Here is a 24,426-nt window from a genome sequence, read left to right as displayed (position 1 = left end):
ACGTGAGTACATGAGTACGGTGTAATCTCATGGAGATAAAGCACATTGTCAAAATAGTAAAGATATTTTAATTAATCTTTGACGCTATAAAGTACCTCTCAATTTTTCTTTGACGCCGTAAACTTTTTTCTTCATATTTAAATAATACAAGGCTTCAAACAATAATACATTTAGAGGCTGCATCACATAAGGCTACAAACAATAATACACTTAGAGGCTGATTCAGAAAAAAAAAATCTTTAATTGATAGTAGTATTATTTTGCTTTTCAAATATTGCATTCGAAATTTGAAGTCATTTTTCATGCGAATCAATTTGGTGATGAAGATTTTTATATTAATGATTTCCACAAAATTTCGAGAGTTTAATAACAACTTTGTAAGAATAAGACAAAAAAAAAAAAAATAGTTGGCGGTGATCGGTGGTGCCCCTTTGTGAGAAGTTTTGGGTTCAATTTCGTTAGTGTGCAGTAAAAAAAATTCACTTTCATAGGGGCCGTGGTCCTGCCTGCATGAGGTTATTTTCCTATCTTTATGTAGTGTAGAGGTCTTGTCTGCATGCTGGTAACTTATTTGATTATATAATAGATATCTCTTGTGATTCTTAAAAAAAAAATGGATTTGCTATGTGGTCCCATCAATCTTACCATTTCAAAATCTCTTAATTTTCTTTTGTTTGCAATTATTATCTATTTTATAATTATTAAATTATATTTTTATATATTTTATCTTTTATTGTATTTAGTTTAATAATAAATTCAAAACACCATCTTAATTCATGTGCTTACATGACATTATCTCCATTCTTTATTTCTGTTTATCTTAAATTCTCATAATATTCTTAATATAGTTTAATTTTCTATTTATTCAATGAAAGAGTAATTTGTTTAATATAGTTTTCAATTTCTATTTTTTTTCAAAGATTTATGATGAATTCACTAATTATTCTTTACGGTTGAATTAGGTGAGACGTTTAGTGATGATATGTTTCTTGGTGATGTTTTAAGATCATTAAGCCCCACTCTTGTGCTATGGCTCTTATAATGTCGAATGATTTTGAAGAAATCAACATATGTTCATGAATAAGATCGGCACCGTTGGAAAAATTTTAAAATTTTGATTAATATACCATAACCCCTAAAATGATGATTAGTTATGTAATTAGTCTACAACTTACTTGTAAGGAAGCTTAATTCTTTTTACAGGTACGTACTAAGTCAAGGGAGAACTCAAGACCTAGTACTAGCAGAAGTGCATGAAGAATGAAGACTACTGATCAACCCTACGGATGGATAAACACTTATGGCTCGTTTGGTTTTCAGTAAAGGATTATGTAGGATAATTTGTAACCAGAATATTTAGCGTGAATAATGACAGATTATTAATATTGAGTTGGTGTTTGCTATCATGGCTAAATACAGAATATCCTGGTTTAAGTTAATCCTAGGGGGGAGGTGGTATTATTAATCCTAAGAAATCTAGATTAATAATATTGGGTCATGGGATTAAACCGGATCATCCGCATTATTACTAAATAATACTCCTACCAAACACTAGACTGATATGTACTAAATTAGCTAATACAGTGTATTAGCCAATATCAAACATGTCCTTAGTCAATTTAAGTTTACCGTCAGTCCAAAGGTTTAGTCGACCAACGAGAAGTCAGCTAGCAAGCTAACTGAAGTACTTAAATTCAAGGCCATTGAAGTACTCAACTTAACAATAATTTGTCTAACAAAAATCTCCAAACAATCTACATGTTCCGAAGATTGTGTATGATATTGCAGAATCGATGGCTACATCCCAATAACCGCCGACATTTTGAACGAGCTCTCCAACAACTTTTTCTCGAGCTTCTTCTATAAATATACTCACTGTTCAACACAATCACTACCAAAAACTCTGCACGATCGAAACCACTCAGACTATAATGGAGGTTTGTGTTAGAAAGTAGATCAAAGTAAAGCGACAATGTGTTCGTCGTTTGAAAGTAAGTCACTACAAAAAAACGCGCAAATAGCGACGAAAACTACCGACGGCGGCGCCGCCGCCGGCAATTACCGACGGCACGGCGGCGGCAAAAACGGCGACCCGCCTTTTGACTATTACCGGCGAATTACCGACGGCAAAACGGCCGCCGCTAATTAGCGGCGGTTACGCCGTCGCTAATTTAAATATATATTAATATACATATATATTATTTATTACCGACGGCATTTGCCGTCGGTATTTACCGGCGGCAATCGGCCGCCGCTAATCGCCACCGCCGGTGACATCCGGCGATAGCACAACCGCCGTCCGGCCAACGTTACCGACGGCATTTTTCCGCCGCTAATTACCGACGGCAAATGCTAATTACCGACGGCATTTGCCGTCGGTAATTAATTTTATTTTTTTTAATTTTTTTTTTAAATTTTTTTTTAATTTTTTTTTAATTTTTTTTAATTTTTTTTTTAATTTTTTTTTCATTTATCATCTAATAAATTGATCAAAGATAAAAATACAAAAACATTGAAATCAAATATATATTGAAATACAAGTGAAAATTTAAACATTGATTATTACTAATCTAAGATTATTACTAAGAATTCAAGATTCTTAGTAAGAATCTTATAATTATAACTTAAGAATGTTAATTTGATTAGTGATTCACTCATCAATCATCACTAATCCAATATTATTACTAAGAATTCAAGATTCTTAGTAAGAATCTTATAATTATAACTTAAGAATGTTAATTTGATTAGTGATTCACTCATCAATCATCACTAATCCAATATTACTAAGCATTCAAGATTATTAGTAAGAACTTATAATTATAACTTAATAATGTTAATTTGATTAGTGATTCACTCATCAATCCACACTAATCTAATATTATTACTAAGAATTCAAGATTCTTAGTAAAAATCTTATAATTATAACTTAAGAATGTTAATTTGATTAGTGATTCACTCATCAATCAACACTAATCTAATATTATTACTAAGAATTCAAGATTCTTAGTAAGAATCTTATAATTATAACTTAAGAATGTTAATTTGATTAGTGATTCACTCATCAATCATCACTAATCCAAGATTATTACTAAGAATTCAAGATTCTTAGTAAGAATCTTATAATTATAACTTAAGAATGTTACATTGATTAGTGATTCACTCATCAATCATCACTAATCCAAGATTATTACTAAGAATTCAAGATTCTTAGTGAGAATCTTATAATTATAACTTAAGAATGTTAATTTGATTAGTGATTCATCATCAATCATCACTAATCCAATATTATTACTAAGCATTCAAGATTCTTAGTAAGAATCTTATAATTATAACTTAAGAATGTTAATTTTGATTATGATTCACTCATCAATCATCACTAATCCAATATTATTACTAAGCATTCAAGATTATTAGTAAGAACTTATAATTATAACTTAATAATGCTTAATTTGATTAGTGATTCACTCATCAATCAACACTAATCTAATATTATTACTAAGAATTCAAGATTCTTGGTAAAATCTTATAATTATAACTTAAGAATGTTAATTTGATTAGTGATTCACTCATCAATCAACACTAATCTAATATTATTACTAAGAATCAAGATTCTTAGTAAGAATCTTATAATTATAACTTAAGAATGTTCATTTGATTAGTGATTCACTCATCAATCATCACTAATCCAATATTATTACTAAGCATTCAAGATTCTTAGTAAGAATCTTATAATTATAACTTAAGAATGTTAATTTGATTAGTGATTCACTCATCAATCATCACTAATCCAATATTATTACTAAGCATTCAAGATTCTTAGTAAGAATCTTATAATTATAACTTAAGAATGTTAATTTGATTAGTGATTCACTCATCAATCATCACTAATCTAATATATTACTAAGCATTCAAGATTATTAGTAAGAAACTTATAATTATAACTTAATAATGTTAATTTGATTAGTGATTCACTCATCAATCAACACTAATCTAATATTATTACTAAGAATTCAAGATTCTTGGTAAAAATCTTATAATTATAACTTAAGAATGTTAATTTTATTAGTGATTCACTCATCAATCAACACTAATCTAATATTATTACTAAGAATTCAAGATTCTTAGTAAGAATCTTATAATTATAACCTTAAGAATGTTAATTTGATTAGTGATTCACTCATCAATCAACACTAATCTAATATTATTACTAAGAATTCAAGATTCTTAGTAAGAATCTTATAATTATAACTTAAGAATGTTAATTTGATTAGTGATTCACTCATCAATCATCACTAATCCAATATTATTACTAAGCATTCAAGATTCTTAGTAAGAATCTTATAATTATAACTTAAGAATGTTAATTTGATTAGTGATTCACTCATCAATCATCACTAATCCAATATATTACTAAGCATTCAAGATTCTTAGTAAGAATCTTATAATTATAACTTAAGAATGTTAATTTGATTAGTGATTCACTCATCAATCATCACTAATCTAATATTATTACTAAGCATTCAAGATTATTAGTAAGAAACTTATAATTATAACTTAATAATGTTAATTTGATTAGTGATTCACTCATCAATCAACACTAATCTAATATTATTACTAAGAATTCAAGATTCTTGGTAAAAATCTTATTAATTATAACTTAAGAATGTTAATTTTATTAGTGATTCACTCATCAATCAACACTAATCTAATATTATTACTAAGAATTCAAGCTTCTTAGTAAGAATCTTATAATTATAACTTAAGAATGTTAATTTGATTAGTGATTCACTCATCAATCATCATTAATCCAAGATTATTACTAAGAATTCAAGATTCTTAGTAAGAATCTTATAATTATAACTTAAGAATGTTACATTGATTAGTGATTCACTCATCAATCATCACTAATCCAAGATTATTACTAAGAATTCAAGATTCTTAGTGAGAATCTTATAATTATAACTTAAGAATGTTAATTTGATTAGTGATTCACTCATCAATCATCACTAATCCAATATTATTACTAAGCATTCAAGATTCTTAGTAAGAATCTTATAATTATAACTTAAGAATGTTAATTTGATTAGTGATTCACTCATCAATCATCACTAATCCAATATTATTACTAAGCATTCAAGATTATTAGTAAGAAACTTATAATTATAACTTAATAATGTTAATTTGATTAGTGATTCACTCATCAATCAACACTAATCTAATATTATTACTAAGAATTCAAGATTCTTGGTAAAAATCTTATAATTATAACTTAAGAATGTTAATTTGATTAGTGATTCACTCATCAATCAACACTAATCTAATATTATTACTAAGAATTCAAGATTCTTAGTAAGAATCTTATAATTATAACTTAAGAATGTTAATTTGATTAGTGATTCACTCATCAATCATCACTAATCCAATATTATTACTAAGCATTCAAGATTCTTAGTAAGAATCTTATAATTATAACTTAAGAATGTTAATTTGATTAGTGATTCACTCATCAATCATCACTAATCCAATATTATTACTAAGCATTCAAGATTCTTAGTAAGAATCTTATAATTATAACTTAAGAATGTTAATTTGATTAGTGATTCACTCATCAATCATCACTAATCCAAGATTATTGCTAAGAATTCAAGATTCTTAGTAAGAATCTTATAATTATAACTTAAGAATGATAATTTGATTAGTGATTCACTCATCAATCATCACTAATCCAAGATTATTACTAAGAATTCAAGATTCTTAATTAGAATCTTATAATTATAACTTAAAATGTTAATTTGATTAGTGATTCACTCATCAATCATCACTAATCCAAGATTATTACTAAGAATTCAAGATTCTTAGTAAGAATCTTATAATTATAACTTAAGAATGTTAATTTGATTAGTGATTCACTCATCAATCATCACTAATCCAAGATTATTACTAAGAATTCAAGATTCTTAGTAAGAATCTTATAATTATAACTTAAGAATGATAATTTGATTAGTGATTCACTCATCAATCATCACTAATCCAAGATTATTACTAAGAATTCAAGATTCTTAATTAGAATCTTATAATTATAACTTAAGAATGTTAATTTGATTAGTGATTCACTCATCAATCATCACTAATCCAAGATTATTACTAAGAATTCAAGATTCTTAGTAAGAATCTTATAATTATAACTTAAGAATGTTAATTTGATTAGTGATTTACTCATCAATCATCACTAATCCATGATTATTACTAAGAATTCAAGATTCTTAGTAAGAATCTTATAATTATAACTTAAGAATGTTAATTTGATTAGTGATTCACTCATCAATCATCACTAATCTAATATTATTACTAAGAATTCAAGATTCTTAGTAAGTAACTTATAATTATAACTTAAGAATGTTAATTTGATTAGTGATTCACTCATCAATCAACACTAAGGTTATGAATGGTGTATAAACTAGATTGATAAAAAAAAAAAAATCAAAAATTAATAATAAATTAATTAATAAATATTTTTCCGACATAAAAATAAGAACGGAAACGAGCCCAATCCGTAATTAACAACATTTTTTGTATATCATCTCGACATATTCTAAGGTTATGAATATATATGATATTGTATATTGAAATAGACTTTAAATGAATTAATTGATACTATATATATCAATAATACGAGTGTTCTGTACTGGTGACCATTCGAAAGAACTTCAAGGTTAAGCGTGCTTGACTTAGAGCACAACTAAGATGGGTGACCGACTGGGAAGTTCGTCTAAATTATGCAATACTATATAAATACCGAAATAAATTGTGGATGTACAATAAAATAAATAAATAAAATAAAATTAAAAAAATAAATTAAAAAATATTACCTAGGGCAAGTGCCGTCGGTAATGCCGTCGGTAATTACCGACGGCATTTTGCCCTCGGTAATATCGTGAACAACCCCGGCGTGTGCGCCACCACCGTCCGGTGGAAATTAACGACGGTGATCTCGCCGCCGCTAATTACCGACGGCAAATGCCGTCGGTAATTTTCCGACAAGTCTCCGCCGTTCAACGGCGGTATTTAACGGCGGAAATGCCGGCGGCTTCGCCGCCGTTAATTGCCGGCGGCGGCCGATCGCCGTCGGTAATGGCGTTGTCGACGAACCGTTTAGCGACGGCGAGTTGCCGCCGGGTAACGCCGCCGGTAACACTATTTACCGGCGGCCGTCTTTTGTTACCGACGGCATTTCGCCGTCGGTAATCAACGATTTTTTTTTTTTTTTTTTTGTAGTGAGTGCAACATTTACATAACAGGAAGCGTGACAATTTAAAAGCTTAAATAGTTGTTAAAAAAGAATTTAAATTCATCCCTATGATTTAAAAGGTTAACATTTGATATTATAAAGATTAAAGAGAATAAAGTAGAAAATGGGCACATTAATCGTCTTCGGTGTCCACCTTTAGATGAACAATATAAGAAAAACTAGATATAAATTGTCTATCATAATTGCTAGGAGTAGGTCGACTGGCAATATAATTGCTAGGACTTTGCTCGGGAATCCGATTGGGGACCAGATGTTCACGGATTCTCTCGGGGCTATTCATATGCTCTACGACACAAATAAGGGATCTAAAGCTCCGAGTGATCTGACGATCTTTGAGAAGCTTTCCAACATGCTCATAAGCATGTAGTTTTTTATTTTTATCATATACGGCAAGATGTTAATACCGCGATGCATGAGCTAACTAGTTGGCTATTAGTTTTAATGATGTAATCTTAATGTCAAATTTTTTAACTTAGTTTTTAGATATTACTTGTTCCGAATTGAATACATAAGCTTTCATTTCCCTCTATTTTTTTTTTTCTATTTTTAAATGATAGGTGATCCGGTGGGTAATAAATTATATAGAGATTTATGAACTTTGAGCTATAATTAATTAAATTGCATGATCAATTTTTAATTTCGATTTCCATTTAGAGACTTTTAAGACTTTTCGATTGTAACGTCAATGTTAATTATTTTATTGTGGGTCTAGGGAAATTAGATTATTGTGGGTCTAAGGAAATTAAATGACACCCATAATTTAGTTGGACCTTATAAATACACGTACGGTTCGTGTTTAAGTTCGTAATGGACCGCTTGGACAAATAATTTTTAAAATGATTTTACTTATAAGCTTTACTTTACTAACTATAATTTTTAATAAAAAATAGTAATAAAGTAGTAATAATTATATTATATTATTTTACTCTTATAACCTTTAATTAAAAATATTAATAAAATAACCTCTTCCCTCAAAATGCTTGCATTGTTCCAGCCCAGGTTTAGGGAAAAGCTTGAACCTTTTTGACTTGGACTTTTTCCCACTCAAATCTGCAAGAGAGATGGTAATATATGCGGGTATGACTGTGGCACGGTTCCCCACTCAAATTCGAACACGTGGACGTTTTCTTTAAAATTATTGCTGGTTGTCCCAACTCCCAAGGTGTTTCCACCAAATTACTTTTGGGAAAAAGTATTCGGCATAAATGCATACACGTATGACGTATGCATATTTACATTTTCTGGTGTACATTTATTTGTAGTGAATTAAGCAAACAAAAAAAAAAATCCTACGAAAATCTTTGCCTGAAAATTTCATAGCCTACGTATAAAGTTAGATTTTATCTTAAATTTTACTTTAATTCTAAAATGTGGGTGTGTGGTATGTTATCTTATTTTATCCTATATAAAATTATATATATATATATATCTTTATATATAAAAAAGCAAAGTAAATGTAAATAAATTCAATTGCAAGGATATAATTGGAATTGGAAAAAATGAGCAGTTACAAAACAAATTCAATATATTAATTACGCTTACAAATAAAAATGAAAAACTGCCGACAACTAAAACAAACTCGATATATTAACTACACTTACAAATAAAAATAAAAACTGTCTATAACTAAACTAACTATGAACACAAACCCACCAAATTAATTTGTTGTGGAATATATTATTTAAATCTTTTATTTCTTTCTTTTCTTATTTATAGATAGAATCCATTTTTTCATTTTAATTCAAGTAAGTATGTGTTAGATAAAATATTTAATGTACATCTTGATTCTTGAATGAAAGCTCGTGAAATGACCTCTAATTAATATGTAAAAAATATGTTATTAGATATTATTATTTTATTAATTTTAATTTTAATTTTAATTTTAAATATTTATTTCATCATTACATGAATGAAAATTCAATTCAATATTAAATAATCCAATTTTTATTGAATAAAAAGTTAGAAGAGATAAAGAAAATAATTCATAATTGAATTTGTTCAAAATTATTGTTGATTTTTAAAAATGACAACTCTTTTATTTTCTATTAATATGTTTTTATCCATACAATTATCTTTGATAGATACTATTGAAGTATTAAAGGAAGTTCAATATTATTATGTGCTTATTAAAATTTCAAAATATGTGTTGAGATATGTTCTGGGATAAATAAGGTAAATTCATGGCTTTATTGAACTAATTATTGGTCGAGGATTCAAATGTCATAGGCTGCAAAAATTTACTATTACTTTTTCGTAATTCATCATTTTTCACAATAAATTTATAATGTTACATATCGAATTCATAGTCAATTTATTTTATATTATTGTATAAATTACATTAGCTGTATCAAATTTTATTTTTATTAGTTTAATTAATAATTGTAAAGCATATGCATAGCTCATTAATTTATTTTTATAATTTATTTGAAACCAGTTTTTATTTTAACCTAGTCGTATTAGATAAAATAAAAGTTAAGAATTATTTCCTACTCCAAATTGTAAAAATCTACGATTAATTTATCACTATATTAAATTAATCAATTTAATTAAACAATTGAATACACTACACATATAATTTACTAAACTAGACGTATAACTTACATTAATCATGCATGCTATACCATAAAGAAAGAAAGAAGAAAAAAACTTAAAATCTTCCAATATTCCGCACATGCCATGCCACAAGCTATGGCCAAGGTCACCCCCACCTAATCAATAACCACACAATTGATATTTATGATTTCTCCGTATAACACAATCATGTTGTCTTATTTTTGTTTAGATATTTAAAGGAACTGACTGGTATGCAGGAATGAAATAGTGATTCATGCGTTCATTCTCAATTTTATGAACTATGGTTGTTACAGTTTTTATAATGGAATCGTCATTTTTGATGGAATGCTTATTCTTATGTATATGAGATTAGTCATTACTTTCCTCCCCATGATATTATGTATTTCCACGGATATGAGATTACTCTATATATAATAAAAGTTTATTTTTTTAATTAAATAATAGTAAAATAATTTAATATTATTAATATAATTAATAATAATAGTAATTGCAAAAATAATAAAATAATAATATAATACTTCCTCTGTCCCTAAAATAAGTTCCTCTTTGGGGACGGCACGAATTTTAAGGAAAAATGGTAAAGTGTATTGATAGTGGAGAAAAATATGTTATAATTAGTATTGAGAATGGTGAGAATGTGAAAATTAAAAAGTGTTTAAAATTATTATTGGGAGTGGTGAAAAAGTGAAAATTAAGAATAAATAAAGTATTATTAGTGGTGGGGTAGTTGTCCAAAAATGAAAAGAAATAAAGATGAACTTATTTGAGGGACATCCCAAAAAGAAAAAAGATGAACTTATTTCAGGGACGGATGGAGTATAATATAATATAATTAATAATAATAATAATAATAATAATAATAATAATAATAATAATAATAAATACATAATATTAATAGTAATAATAATAATAAATAATAGTAAAATAATTTAATATTATTAATATAATAAATAATAATAATTGTAAAAATAATAAAACAATTTTAATAATAATATAATATAATAAAAGTAATAATAATAATAAATAAATAATTTTAATAATAATACATAAATAAATAATATTAATAGTAAAATAATAAATGATAATAAATAATAAAAAATATAATAATAATAACGAGTATGCGTGCGGTGTAATCTCAAGAAGATAAAGCACATTGTCGAAATAGTAAAGATATTTTAATTAATCTTTGACGCTTATAACCTCTCGATTTCTCTTTGACGCCATAAACTTTTTTAACCTACTCATCATATTTAAATAATATAGGGTAAATTGCAAAAGAAGTCATAAATTTTGCGTCATTTTTTAATTTCAACATTAATTTTAAACCTTTGTAAATAAATACCAATTTTTTTAAATTTTTACAATTGAGGTTTCCCCCAAATTTTTGCACTTCTTGAACTACGACATTGACGACACCAGAGAAGCAAGTGAACCTAATGTATGTGGAGATATATACTAATAAATAAATTATAACAATAATAACACAACTATTTGCAAGAAAAAAAAAAAGAGAAAAAGAGATTGTAAATTGGGACGAGATGCCCCAATTGCAAAAACTTAAAGAATTTGTACTTATTTGTAAATGTTTAAAAGTGATGTTGAAATTAAAAAATGAGTCAAAGTACGTGACTTATTTTGCAATTTACCCAATAATATAAGGCTACAAACAATAATACACTTAGAGGCTGATGCAAAAAAAAAAAAAATCTTTAATTGATATTTTGTTTTTTAATTATTGAGTTCGAAATTTGAAAAGTCATTTTTCATGCGAATCAATTTGGTAATAAAGATTTTTATATAATGTTTTCCCCAAATTTTCGACAGTTTAACAATTTTATAAGAATAAGAAAGAAAGAAAAAAAGTAGTTGGCGGTGGTCCGGTTGTGCCCCTAGCCCTTGTTGCATACCCCAGTGTCACATCTTATATTATACTCCCTCCGTCCCACGAATTCTGACACATTTGGTTTCGGCACCGGAATTAAGGAGTCGTAGATTAGTGTTTTAAGTGTGTAGTTAATAAAGTATAAAAGTGATAAATAGGAGAGAGAAAGTAATAAAAGTGATAAAGTAAGAGAGAGAAGTTAATAAAAGTGATAAAGTAGGAGAGAGAGAAGGTAATAATTATTACTACTACCTTATTTGAAAATGTGTCAAGATTCGTGGGACGACCTAAAAAAGAATACGTGTCAAAATTCGTGGGACGGATGGAGTACTCAACAGTGAACTTTTGAAGAAGGGAATTTTATAAATCCATAATATCTCTAAACCTTTCTTCAAGTTATTTCTTATTTGAGATCTCATACACATTCCACTCTTGCAATGCAAAGTCTAGTTCTTGAGCAAACTATTCTACTCAATTGTTCTTATTGTTACAATTTGCTCATTAAAGTTGGAAACATTTTTGAAACTCTTACCACTCAGTGATAGATGTTTGTGTTAGAAAATAGATCAAAATAAAACGACAACATGTTCGAAGTCTAAAGCAAGTGCAACATTTACATAACAAGAAGTGTGACCGCTTAAATTCTGTTTTTGAAGCAGATTTTGGACCGCTTGACCGGTGATTATGTTTATGGACTCTATCTTGGCTATTCATGTGCTCTATGACACATATAAGGGATCTAAAGCTCTGAGTGATGATTTTTGGGAAAATTTTCAACATATTCATAATATATGTAGTTTTTTATTTTTATCATGTGTGGCGAGCTAGACGCTAATAAAGCGGTACATGAACTAACTAAATTAGCTATTAGTTCTAATGATGTAATGATCTGAATGTTGAATTTTTTTAACTTTATTTTTAAATATTGCTCGTTTTGATTTGAATATATGAATTGACTTCCCTTTTCCTCGAAAAAAAGGTTTGTTCTATTTTTAAGTTATAGCTAGGGTGATCGGGTGCGTAATATATTACTCCATCTGTTCCATTATTGTTGTCCCACTTACCATTGTGGGTTGTCTCACTATTGTTGTCTCATTTTCATAACAAGTACTAATAAATAACTCTTCAAAAAGTGTTTTCTCAAAAAAAAAAAAAAAACTCTTCAAAAAGTGTGGGTGCTATCATCTTTTATCAATCAATTTACATATTCTTCTTAATTACTGTGTCCAAAGATTTTGGAACAATAATAGTGGGAGGGATGAAGTATATAATGATTTAGGAACTTTGAGCTAAAATTAATAATTGCATGATAAACTTTCAATTCCGATATTTTCATTTAGATTTTTAAGACTTTTCGATTGTAACATCAATATTAATTATTTTATTGTCGTCTAGGGAAATTAAATGATTGGGGTTAGGGAAATTAAACCACGTTGGACCATATAAATACACCTACGGTTCTTGTTTAAGTTCATAATGGACCACTTTGACAAATACTTTTAAAAATGATTTTGTTTATTATCTTTATTTTACCCACTATAATTAAAAAAAATAATAATAATTATATTTCATCCGTCCACGAAAGAACTTTCTATTTTTTCTTTTTGGGACGTCTACAAAATAATTTCCTACCTACTTTTAAAATATACCACACCACTTATAAATATCTCATTTACCCTTATTTTTCACATTTTCATCATTCCCAATATTAATTAAAACATTTTCTTCACCATTCTTAATACACTCAACAATTTTTTCTCCATTCTCAATACACTTAACAACATTTTTCATAAATTAAACTCGTGTCACTCACTTCTATAAAGTTCTTTCATGGACGGATGACATATTATTTTACTCTTATAACCTTTAATTAAAAATATTAATAAAATAACTTCTTCCCTCAAAAAGCTTCATTTTTTCACGTTAGAGAACCCTTTTGTCTTGGATTTGTGTCTCACAAATTCGCAAGATAGATCATGGAGCCACGAGCATTTCTATGTTTATTTTAATTGCAGTTGCATGTGTTTATAAAACAAGAAAAGTCAAGTACATAAATTAATTATTGCCTTGTTCTTTGAGTTGCGGGTCGTGTGTTCCATGCGAATTGGGGTTTTCAATTGATCTTTCTTACTTTAGTTACTCATCCTCTAGCTATTTCCAAATTTGATATTCTTCTTTTATTAAAAATATCTGCATCTTATTTGTTATTTTGATTGATGATTTTAAGAATAGATCGAAATAGATTCTAAAATACTCCTGCTCCTCAGATCCGATCACCTACCCACCGTGGGCAAACATAATGTGCCCACCACTGATGTGGCAATTGTAATTAGAGTAAGATAATTATAATTAGAGTAAGATTTATTAATTCTCCTTCCTAATTAACATTGCCACATCAGTGGTGGGCACGTTATGTTTGCCCACGGTGGGTAGGTGATCGGTTCTGCTCCTGGTAATGGTTTCATGGTACTACTTTTCATTGAATTAGATTAGATTATTGTTTTGGCTGGTGCTGTTTCAGACTTGGATGGTTGACATTTGATTGGTATATTTTAGATTCATCCGTCGAAATTGTAGTAATTAGACAAAATTATTGGATGGATACAGACGTGCAGTATTCCAGCGTGTTTTTCTTTTTTTAAAATTATAAGAGCTATCAAAAAGTTGACAACTATTTTATTAACAATTAAAAACTGCAACTAATATAACGTAATCATAGTATATATATATATAGCAAATCGAATATTGTATCTACGGAGACTGATATAATAAAAACACAATGAGTAATTTAAAACAAATACTCACTTAATATTCAGGCAAAGAAAGGAATAGTGATGAACTAAAGCAATGTAAATAAATAAAATCAGATAACAAAAATTCAAGAATAATAATACTGATAATTGGAAATGCAATTACGTTAATTAAATCCACACGTACAATTATTCTACTAAATTAAAATACCAGTTTAATTCAATCCTAACGAGAGATCACATAAATAATCACAGCAATAATTAATAAATTCTCTATCCCCGCTAACTCTTATGAAAAATTACTAACTCCTAGAAGCAAAGAAAATAGCTGCCTTAGTAATAATTTGGGCAACATTATATATCTGAAGTCGGAGCACAAAACGTATTGAGCGGAGGAATGGTAAAAGTTCCTCGCAACAAACCATTTGCTATCAATCTGTAAGCTGCCTCAGTGAAATGGAGACGATCCCAACTCACGTACAACGAAGGATCCTCGCACGTCTTGGATCCTTCAGTTCCGCAGAGATGATCTTCAGTGCCGCAACAAGCTACAAGACCTCCTTCTGGGAATCCTGCAACATATATATATATCTCATTAATCAGTCACTCCATCCAAAACTTGTAGCAATTAACCATTTCTATTATTAGTGTTTGAATCAACCATATTTTTGTGGGGAATGATAAAATTGCATTGCGGCATTGTAATAATCTGCATAGACTATGTTGATGTTTGGATTCTGTTGTCGGATGCGTTCTAGTTCGGTCTGAAGCACTTTGTTATGGAGCCGACTAAACCTGTTCAGCCAATTGAGGCAACCTGTTTTGGGGTCGTAATATGTCTGATTTGAACTTTTGAAGTAAGTAAGATAAACTACCAAACATCCTATAGGAACATTCCCGGGAACCATTAATGTCGTAGCTCCAAGCTTGATCAGTTCCTGCATTACATCAAAGATACATTTTCAATTTATCATCAATTCGAATTTTGATAAGTTTGCTCAGTTAGGGTTGTTGCTTACATTGATTGTTAAGCTTATTGCTTTAACAACTTTAGGAACGATTGATTGTACTGATTCCACGTTTTTCCCTTGGAGGAATGCATAATTGTAGTCATTGCCTCCTATATCTCCCACCAAAACCAATGAGGTTTCTAGGAAATTCTTGCAATCTGCATCAATATTTTCAATTCATAACTTTTAATTAGGATATCAACTTGATGAAACAGTACGTATTCGTGTGCACAGTGTGTTAGTATTTACGTCGCAAGATATCGCAAACTTGATCAAGGATCAAACTAATTAAACACTCATTTATTCTACAAACCCTAATCTCATGCAACTCTTAAAAGCATATATATTTGCAGAAATAAGAAATGAGACTTTGATTTATGTGGTAATGTTTTATTGAGAGCAATCAGTTCAGGTAATCGTGTGTGTTGATGAATTCTATGTTTGAAGTAATTCATGTAATTACCAGAATCTATGATGATAAACTGAAAATAATTAAACCGGAATCACTAACCTGAAACCATTACGAATTCTGTATGAAGATTTGATCTTCCAGGAATACATTATCTTCTTTTAGCCTATTTCTTTTTATGGGAAAAAAGAATACAGAACGATACAGTTTCCCGGGGACCAGACCCCATATATATAACTTCTCAAGTTATCCATATTTATTATTTGGTCCCTCAACAAATAATAAATACTAGTAATATTTAATATATACATAATATGATAATATTTATTTACATTATATATATATATATATATATATATATATATATATTTGTCCACTAATTGGATTAATTAAAAATTTAATCCAACATTCTACGCTATGAACTCAGCTACACACTCTTATAGTCTTATATATATATATACATATATGAGCCGCACGATTACCTAAACTGATTATTGCAGATCAATCCCTCTTCTTTTTGACAATGTCAATTTGTATTATTGTGAATTTTTTTTATTTTTTATGTATTAAACTCATATATACAATATTTTTTATTATATTTATAATTTTTTATGTAAATTGAATTAGTATCAATTATATGTATATATTACTTCGTGGCGTGCGTGCAGTTGCACGTACTTACGGTTGCAAATGCTACACTGTATTGTCTTGATAGAAAATTAGAAACCTTATCTTTTTGGTGTCAATCATTGGTGGAAATCAAAGAATATTTCTCAATCAATAGTCTCATCATTCTGAGTATGTATATATATATATATATATATATATATATATATATATATATATTATTTTTTTTGAGACAGATTGTGGGTATGTATATTAAAAACTTGAAATTTGATCATTCATAAAATCACACACACGCGGCGCGCGTAAATACACGCATAGAAATTGATCCTGACTTTAATTTTCAATGTCATCAAAAAATTCTAGGAAAATTTGGGGAAGAATATTACCTGAAGGTGTGTGGCAAAACTTGGGCAAGAATAGTTCCTTAAACCAACTCAACTGAGCAGCTAGGTATGTATTTGCAAGTTCAATCTGGAGCCCCTCCTTGGCAAAAAAAGAGTCCGGCAGCGCCGTGCAACCCGACACCGCGAAATTCACACCACCGTCGAAACCTCTGCTGCTCGGACCCCAAAATGGCTGCACAAATGGAAGCCCCAGAGCCTCAGCTGCAAATTTTGAAGGTGCATATGAGTGATGAAACAATTTATGGTGAAAGAAAAATAAGGCGAGTGATCTGAGAGAGTGTGGATGCGAACCGGTAAAATCGATGACGAGGCGGCCGTCGGACCACCTCCCCGTGGGACGGTGGAAGAAAGTTTCTCCATAGGGTGGCGCCGCGGCGGCTTGAGACGGAGCGAATTGGATTGAGTTGCCCGTGTCTGCTAGTGAAGCGCCGAAGCCTATGATGGATTTGAAGCACGCAGAAGAAGCGTGGTTGCTTCGTGATACCAAAATCAGGATAATAACGAATGGGTAATTCATCCTCTTCTTGGAAAAAGATCCACTGACAGTGGTGGAGTTATCACTGCCAATATATAGAGTGTGGAGCAGCGTATGTATATTTATTTTTGACTTAGGCATTTGATATTCGGGTCTCAATCTATTTTTATTATTATTACTTATTATAGTGGTCATATATTTTTCATGCAACATTCCTTTCATTGCATTAAAAACAAAAAATCAACTATGAATTGAGATCATACAAATTGTCGGCAACTATGGTTTCATAATTAAGACATTATTTTTACAAGACATGTTTCTTAATTAATTAGTTATAAAATATTTTAGCAAATCAATAAAATACTATAGACTAATTAAATCTCAAGACTGCACGTACTTGAGATAGGTATAGAATTTCTACGATCACTATCCGGAGTCAGATTTTCTGCGCTATATTGTATAGACTTGAGATTTCAAATCTTTTAAAAAGTGTGACCCTTATCACTTTTAACACATTCTCTTTAATTCTCGTGCCCAAAAGTTTTGAGCCACTTATATTGGAATGGAGGAAGTACTATTTATTATTTCAACTTCTTAGTATAACACAAATACAAATCTATATCTATATAATAATGAAAATACAGTTTTTATTATAAAATGACAGAATAAAGATGAGAGAGAGAAAAAACAAAGGAGAGATTATTTTTTGGTGATACTTTAAATAAAACACATAAATTCGTTGTGTAAGTGTATGAATTGCGAAAAATAATTTTTTGCTACCTATGTGATTCGAACTTGGGATAATGAATTCATCCAATAAAGTGATGAATCAACCGTAGATTTTGATGATCTAAGGGCTGAAAGTTCTTATTTTATATTTACACAACGAATTCATACGTGTTCTACATAGAATTCATACATTTTTGTTGGTTAGTATTTTTTTATTTTAAGAGTTGTTTTTACCGTAGCCCCTCCATATATATATATATATATATATATATATATGGAATGACTAAAATAAGAGTATTTATTAAGATATAAAATAATAATCATTTTCAGCCCTTAGATCATCAAGATCTACAGTTGATTCGTAATCCTGTTGGATGGATTATGGTCCTGAGTTCGAATATTAAAGGTAACAAAAATTTATTTTTCACAATTCATACATTTATACAGCGAATTCATACCCCTTGGGGACATTCTGCGTATGTATATTAAACACTTGAAACTAGATCATTCATAAAATCACACACACGCGGCGCGCGTAAACACACGCATAGAAATTGATCATGATTTTAATTTTCAATGTCATAAAAAAAAATTCTAGGAAAATTTGGGGAAGAATATTACCTGAGGGTGTGTGGCAAAACTTGGGCAAGAATAGTTCCTTAAACCAACTCAATTGAGCAGCTTGGGATGTACTTGCAAGATCAATCTGGAGCCCCTCCTCGGCAAAAAAAGAGTCCGGCAGCGCCGTGCAACCCGACACCGCGAAATTCACACCACCGTCGAAGCCTCTGCTGCTCGGACCCCAAAATGGCTGCACAAATGGAAGCCCCAGAGCCTCAGCTGCAAATTTTGAAGGTGCATATGAGTGATGAAACAATTTATGGTGAAAGAAAAATAAGCCGAGTGAGAGAGTGTGGATGCGAACCGGTAAAATCGATGACGAGGCGGCCGTCGGACCACCTCCCCGTGGGACGGTGGAAGAAAGTTTCTCCATAGGGTGGCGCCGCGGCGGCTTGAGACGGAGCGAATTGGATTGAGTTGCCGGTGTCTGCTAGTGAATCGCCGAAGCTTAATTATGATGGATTTGAAGCACGCAGAAGAAGCGTGGTTGCTTCGTGATACCAAAATCAGGATAATAACGAATGGGTAATTCATCCTCTTCTTGGAAAAAGATCCATTGACAGTGGCGGAGTTATCGCTGCCAATATATAGAGTGTGGAGCAGCGTATGGACATTATACTATTTAATGCTATACGGGAGATTCCTCAAAATCGATCGTTATGGTATTTTTTTTCCCAGCAATTTATTACTCCTTACTCCGTCCACCAAAAATCAAAAGTATGACACTTTTTATTGCCACATATTTTAAGAAAATTAATGGTGATTTTTATATACGTAGTGGAGAAATGGTCCCACCATAATTTGAAATGAGTGTTTCAGATTAAATTAAAGATGATTTTTTTGTAAATAAAGGGTGTTTATGTAATACCCCGTTTCCTCGAGCAAAGTTTAGAATAATTTTGAACTTAGATTTAAGATGATTCACGCCGGATTGAGAAAAAGAATTTATTTTAATTCCAACAAAAGTGATTTACAAAAGCATTTGTAAATTTAGTTATTAAATTTATATGCATTGCATATTTATTTAATTCAGCATTCAAGCATTTTCACGAGCTTTTAATTAGCAAACCCTGGAGAATTTCTAAAATTTCGATAATTTTATCCTGAGGGATTTTATATGTCAAATCCTCACTCAACTCACTTACACTCATCTCTCCCATCAGCCACCCTACCCTGCTGCAGCCACTCTACTAGCCCCAATTTCAGTTTCAAGCCATGCCTAAGGGCAGGCTGTCAAATTCCCTTGCTTAAGCATGTTCAAGCCAATTTCAGTTGGCATTCTCAATATCCAAGATTTTCAGACTTTCTCTTCCGCAGCAAGAATTCAAGTGCAGAGCCAATCACTCCAGATTTCATACGAATTTCCTAAAGGTGCCATTTTTAACTCCCTACTTGCCTCACTTTACATTCGTCTAAGAAACCCAGATCATGTTATGAGTGAAGAATTTCAACTGCCTAACAACGGAAAACACGCATACATACATTACATTTGCACTCTGTTCATATAGGTGTAAAATAATTTTTACATTCGAGCATGTCTGTAAAAGGAAAAGAAAGAAAAGGTAGAATTGAAGCTTTGATTTTGTCCCCTGCCTTCAATCTTGTTGTGTTGAGTCGAGTCAAGGGTGGAGGCTGACTGAGGGGGGATGAGAGAGAATCGAGGGAGGCGGCGACGGCTCATCGCTGCTGTCCGTCTGGTGGTGGTGGTGGTGGTTCGCCACTGTCACAGAGAGAGAGAGAGAGAGATGGGTTGGGGCGGTGGTTGAGTTTTCACCGAGGGAGGACTGGGCGCGGCGGCCCTGCTGCTGTCGTCCGGCCACGGACGGAGGGAGAGCAAAGTAGAGAGGAAGGGAGCGGCGATCTCACCGTTTCCAAGGAGGAAGACGACTCGGACGGAGTGAGGTGTGGGTTTCGATTTTGAGAGAGAGAGCCGAGGGAGAATCGACGACAGCCTGCTTCATCTGCTGCTGTCGGCCGGAGATCTGAGGGAGAGACGGCGAGGCAAGGGCCTTGTCGCCGCTCTGAGCCGGGTTTGGGTAGAAATGAAGGCGGCATCCTTCATCGACTGGAGGCGCGTTAGCCAGAGACCGATAGAGAGGGAGATCGGAGAAAGTTTCGAGGGAGATAAGAGACGGCGGTGGCTGTCGTTGCAGTCGCCGAAAAAGGGAAAAAGGAGGTGGAGCCTGTCGTTGCTTGCTCCGGCGAGCGTCCGCGGCGGAAGAGCAGTCGAGAGAGAGAGACGATCAGTTGAGAGTGAGGAGCAGTTGAGTGAGTGCGTGACTGATGGAGAGGAAGGGAAATAGGAATTGGGTGTTGGGCTAGGGTTCGGCTTTTGTGTTGGGCCGATTTTTGTTTAATTTTTCAGTTGGGCCTTTACCTTATTAAATCAGTTGGGCTGATTGGTTTATTTTCAGTTGGGCCCTTATTTAAATATCCTTTGGGTCAGTTTTATTTTAAAAACTTTGAGCTGTCTTGATTAATTCAATTAATTGGGCTGCCTTATTTTAATTAATTGAACTATTAATTAGTTTAATTAATTTATTCAAAGACTAGTTTTCATAAATATTAAATTATTATTATGTGCAATTTTTAAGTAATTACTTATTATATGCTAAGCATGACATGAAATTGCATTTATTTTGCAATAAGAGTATTTATGATTTAATTGATTTTTTATAATTCCAATTACAAAAGAAAGATGAGTAAGAATATTGTTGGTGTTCTTAACTCAAGAGAAATGTTTTCAATTATTTATTCATTAAATTTTGAAAACCCGGCTAAGTGAATCATAGAATATTAAGCACTACACCATGACTTAAGATTAGATTCAAGGAGACCTATTGAGAATAGATTTCTTGTAGGCTTTGAGCGTCAGGAGGATTAGCACTGCTATTCCGATTCAGAGATAACGTTAAACGACAGGCATTGCCTATACATGTGGGCTTATTTTCCAAATGTATGATTGAGCTAATGAGCTTAAATGTTTCATTATATACAAACTGTTTATCCAATAAATATTTTTGTGCACTCTACCATGTTTAAGGCTCGTACAGTTAATCAATTGAGGTTCTCTTATGACCTAATACGTTGTTTGAGAATTGTGTACACTTGTTAGCTGACTCGGTGGGTTGATCTCCATCGGGCACTAACTAGAGGCGTTATAAGGGTGCTCGGCTGGATGTGTTCCGGAGCATGAGAAATATGAGGCCTGCCTAGGTAGCATCCCAAGGTCAAAGTAAACTTGTCTGGGTTACGCCCTCAGTTTAAGTCAGCGGGAGACAGAGATCCGTCAGTGGCTAAAAGGTCCGGGATCACAGCGAGTAACAGAATAGAGTGTGACAACTGCGCGCAATCAAATATATATATATATATATATATATATATATATATATATATGAAATATTTTAACATGCTTAGAAGTTATTTCTCTTTAAAACCTTCTATGTCATGTCAGTAAGATTGGATAAACTGCTCTTATAGATTGTGAAATATTTTAAAAGTTGCAGCCCACTAAGTACATTAGTACTTAGCCCAAAAATACTTTCAAATGTTTTTCAGGTTAATGGCTGGTGATGACGGGCAGAGCTGATGCTAGAGTTCAACTCCTTATTTTGACTTCCGCTGTAGAACTAGCCAGTATCTGTCTTTTGTTCCTTAACTTAAGGCCTATTATGTTGTGACTCTAAACAATATCTTTTGTTGAGCCTAGACTATTGACTCTCAAGTATATGTCGATCAGTGAATGTTGGTTATCTGAAGCATGACACTAAACTTGTGATCCTGAAGTTATTATGTTTGTTGATTGATTCGTATCACTTGAATACCTGTCTTTCTTCATCCAAATGGGCTAAACCCGATTGTTAACCCTTTCATTCGGATTTCACAAGGGTTTTCCCTTGTTCATTTTAAATGATGAGTCGTACCCCAATTATAGTTATTGTTTCAAGAATTGGGGTGTGACAGTTTGTAAGGATAAAATATAAGAAAAAGTGACGGGGTCATGTGTCTTAAAATGGAGAGTGTCATACTTTTTGCGAACACCCAAAATGATAAAAGTGTCATATTTTTCATGGACGAAGGGAGTACTATTCTGTTGATCCACGATTATTTGTTGTGATATATGTAGATGGAATGACATGAATTTTAAGAAAATAAGAGATGTGTACAAAATGAATTAAAAGTCTCATCGAATTGATTTATTAGATAATAAATAAATAATTTGCATGTGACTGAAATAAAGTACCATAAAGGCAAAATAATTTTCATGTGACCAGTGACGTAGCTAGAGGGGGGCAGTGGGGGCACTGGGCCCCACTGAAAATTTTAAAAACATTAGGGGTATTTTAGTAATTTTATATTTAATATTAAATAAATACATAAATATTAGGGGTTATTGCCAGAAAATACATATAGTTTGTCAATTTTCTGGTTTATAACATTACCTTATAATTTGACTAGAAAATACATCAATTTTCAATTTAATCGCAATTATAACATGACTTCATAGTCTGACCATAAAATACATCAAGTTTCAATTTATTCTCAATTATAAGATGACCTTGTAATTAATTTAGTACTATAATAAAAGTTTAATATTAAATATTTTAAATTACCTTTTCATCTCACAATATACTATACATATACATATATATTTGATAAATATACATCTATATGTAAATAATATATAATATTATTTACTTTTTAACATAGTTTCTATTATATATGTACCTAAATTATTTATTGGTCCTAATATTTTATAATTTCATAATTTAAATAAATAAATATTTATTATATATGTAATTTATGTAATATATTAATAGAATATTAAAATCAAATTTTTATATATATATATATGAATTTGTGTGTTGAATATATATATATATATATATATATATGTGTGTGTGTGTGTGTGTGTGTGTGTATTTAAACCATCAATATAATATCTTGATATATATATATATATATATATATATATAATGAAATAATTATTATAAAATAATTAATCATCTAACTTAATTTTTATAAAAATTAATCAATCGATTAATAGTATTTTATACATAACAATTTAATATGAATACAATACATATTAATACATCTATGATGAAAAATAATCTAAATAATTAAAGTCATGTTATAATTGAGAATAAATTGAAACTTGGTGTATTTTCTGGTCAGACTATAAAGTCATGTTATAATTACGATTAAATTGAAAATCGATGTATTTTATGGTCAAATTATAAGGTCATGTTATAAACCAGAAAATTGACAAACTATATGTATTTTCCGGCAATAACCCCTAAATATTAGTATTATTTTTAGTGATAATTCCAATTTCTCTCTACTCAATCGTATATGAGATACGTTATCGAATGATTGTCTAATATCATACATCAGAAATGATGAATTTGTAAATATGTACTAATGAAACGATTATGTAGCGATTTCAAAACATGAAAATTAAATAGAAGAGAAATTTTATGATGGTAGAATATTTATTTTTATTTTTGTATGCAACTAATGTAGCAATATGATTTTATTGAAATTGCTAATATTCGGAGTCTTTTATAATATTATGATTATTACTTTCTTCGTCTCAACTAAGTTGATCAGCTTATTTTCAACAGAAAATTTAAGAA

At 30.6% G+C, this 24,426-nt stretch overlaps 1 protein-coding gene and 1 long non-coding RNA gene across 3 annotated transcripts; one reads left to right on the top strand and one right to left on the bottom strand.

Annotated features, from left to right (window-relative positions):
• Nucleotides 1–14,642: 14,642 nt before the first annotated feature.
• LOC130985414 (GDSL esterase/lipase At1g28580-like) lies at nucleotides 14,643–19,232 on the bottom strand. 2 transcript variants are annotated; one of them, XM_057908379.1, is made up of 7 exons: nucleotides 19,095–19,232; nucleotides 18,791–19,009; nucleotides 17,257–17,525; nucleotides 16,948–17,166; nucleotides 15,535–15,683; nucleotides 15,177–15,453; nucleotides 14,643–15,087 (listed from the first exon to the last, which is right to left on the bottom strand). In XM_057908379.1, the coding sequence occupies exons 3-7, from the start codon at nucleotides 17,480–17,482 to the stop codon at nucleotides 14,870–14,872; spliced, it is 1,089 nt and encodes a 362-aa protein (XP_057764362.1). In that variant the 5' UTR covers nucleotides 17,483–17,525; nucleotides 18,791–19,009; nucleotides 19,095–19,232; the 3' UTR covers nucleotides 14,643–14,869. The 2 variants fall into 2 exon arrangements, with proteins under 2 accessions (XP_057764362.1, XP_057764361.1); XM_057908378.1 differs by lacking the exons at nucleotides 18,791–19,009; nucleotides 19,095–19,232 and having other exon boundaries at nucleotides 17,257–18,067.
• A 219-nt stretch (nucleotides 19,233–19,451) lies between these two features.
• Nucleotides 19,452–22,605, top strand: LOC130985421 (uncharacterized). Its single transcript, XR_009088964.1, has 2 exons — nucleotides 19,452–20,161; nucleotides 22,349–22,605. It is a non-coding gene; the product is annotated as an uncharacterized LOC130985421 (long non-coding RNA).
• The last annotated feature ends 1,821 nt before the right edge of the window (nucleotides 22,606–24,426 follow it).

Source organism: Salvia miltiorrhiza, chromosome 5 (assembly GCF_028751815.1).
Source record: "Salvia miltiorrhiza cultivar Shanhuang (shh) chromosome 5, IMPLAD_Smil_shh, whole genome shotgun sequence".
NCBI lineage: Eukaryota > Viridiplantae > Streptophyta > Magnoliopsida > Lamiales > Lamiaceae > Salvia > Salvia miltiorrhiza.
Note: the sequence above shows the minus strand (reverse complement) of the source record. Positions and strands in the feature narration are given on the sequence as shown.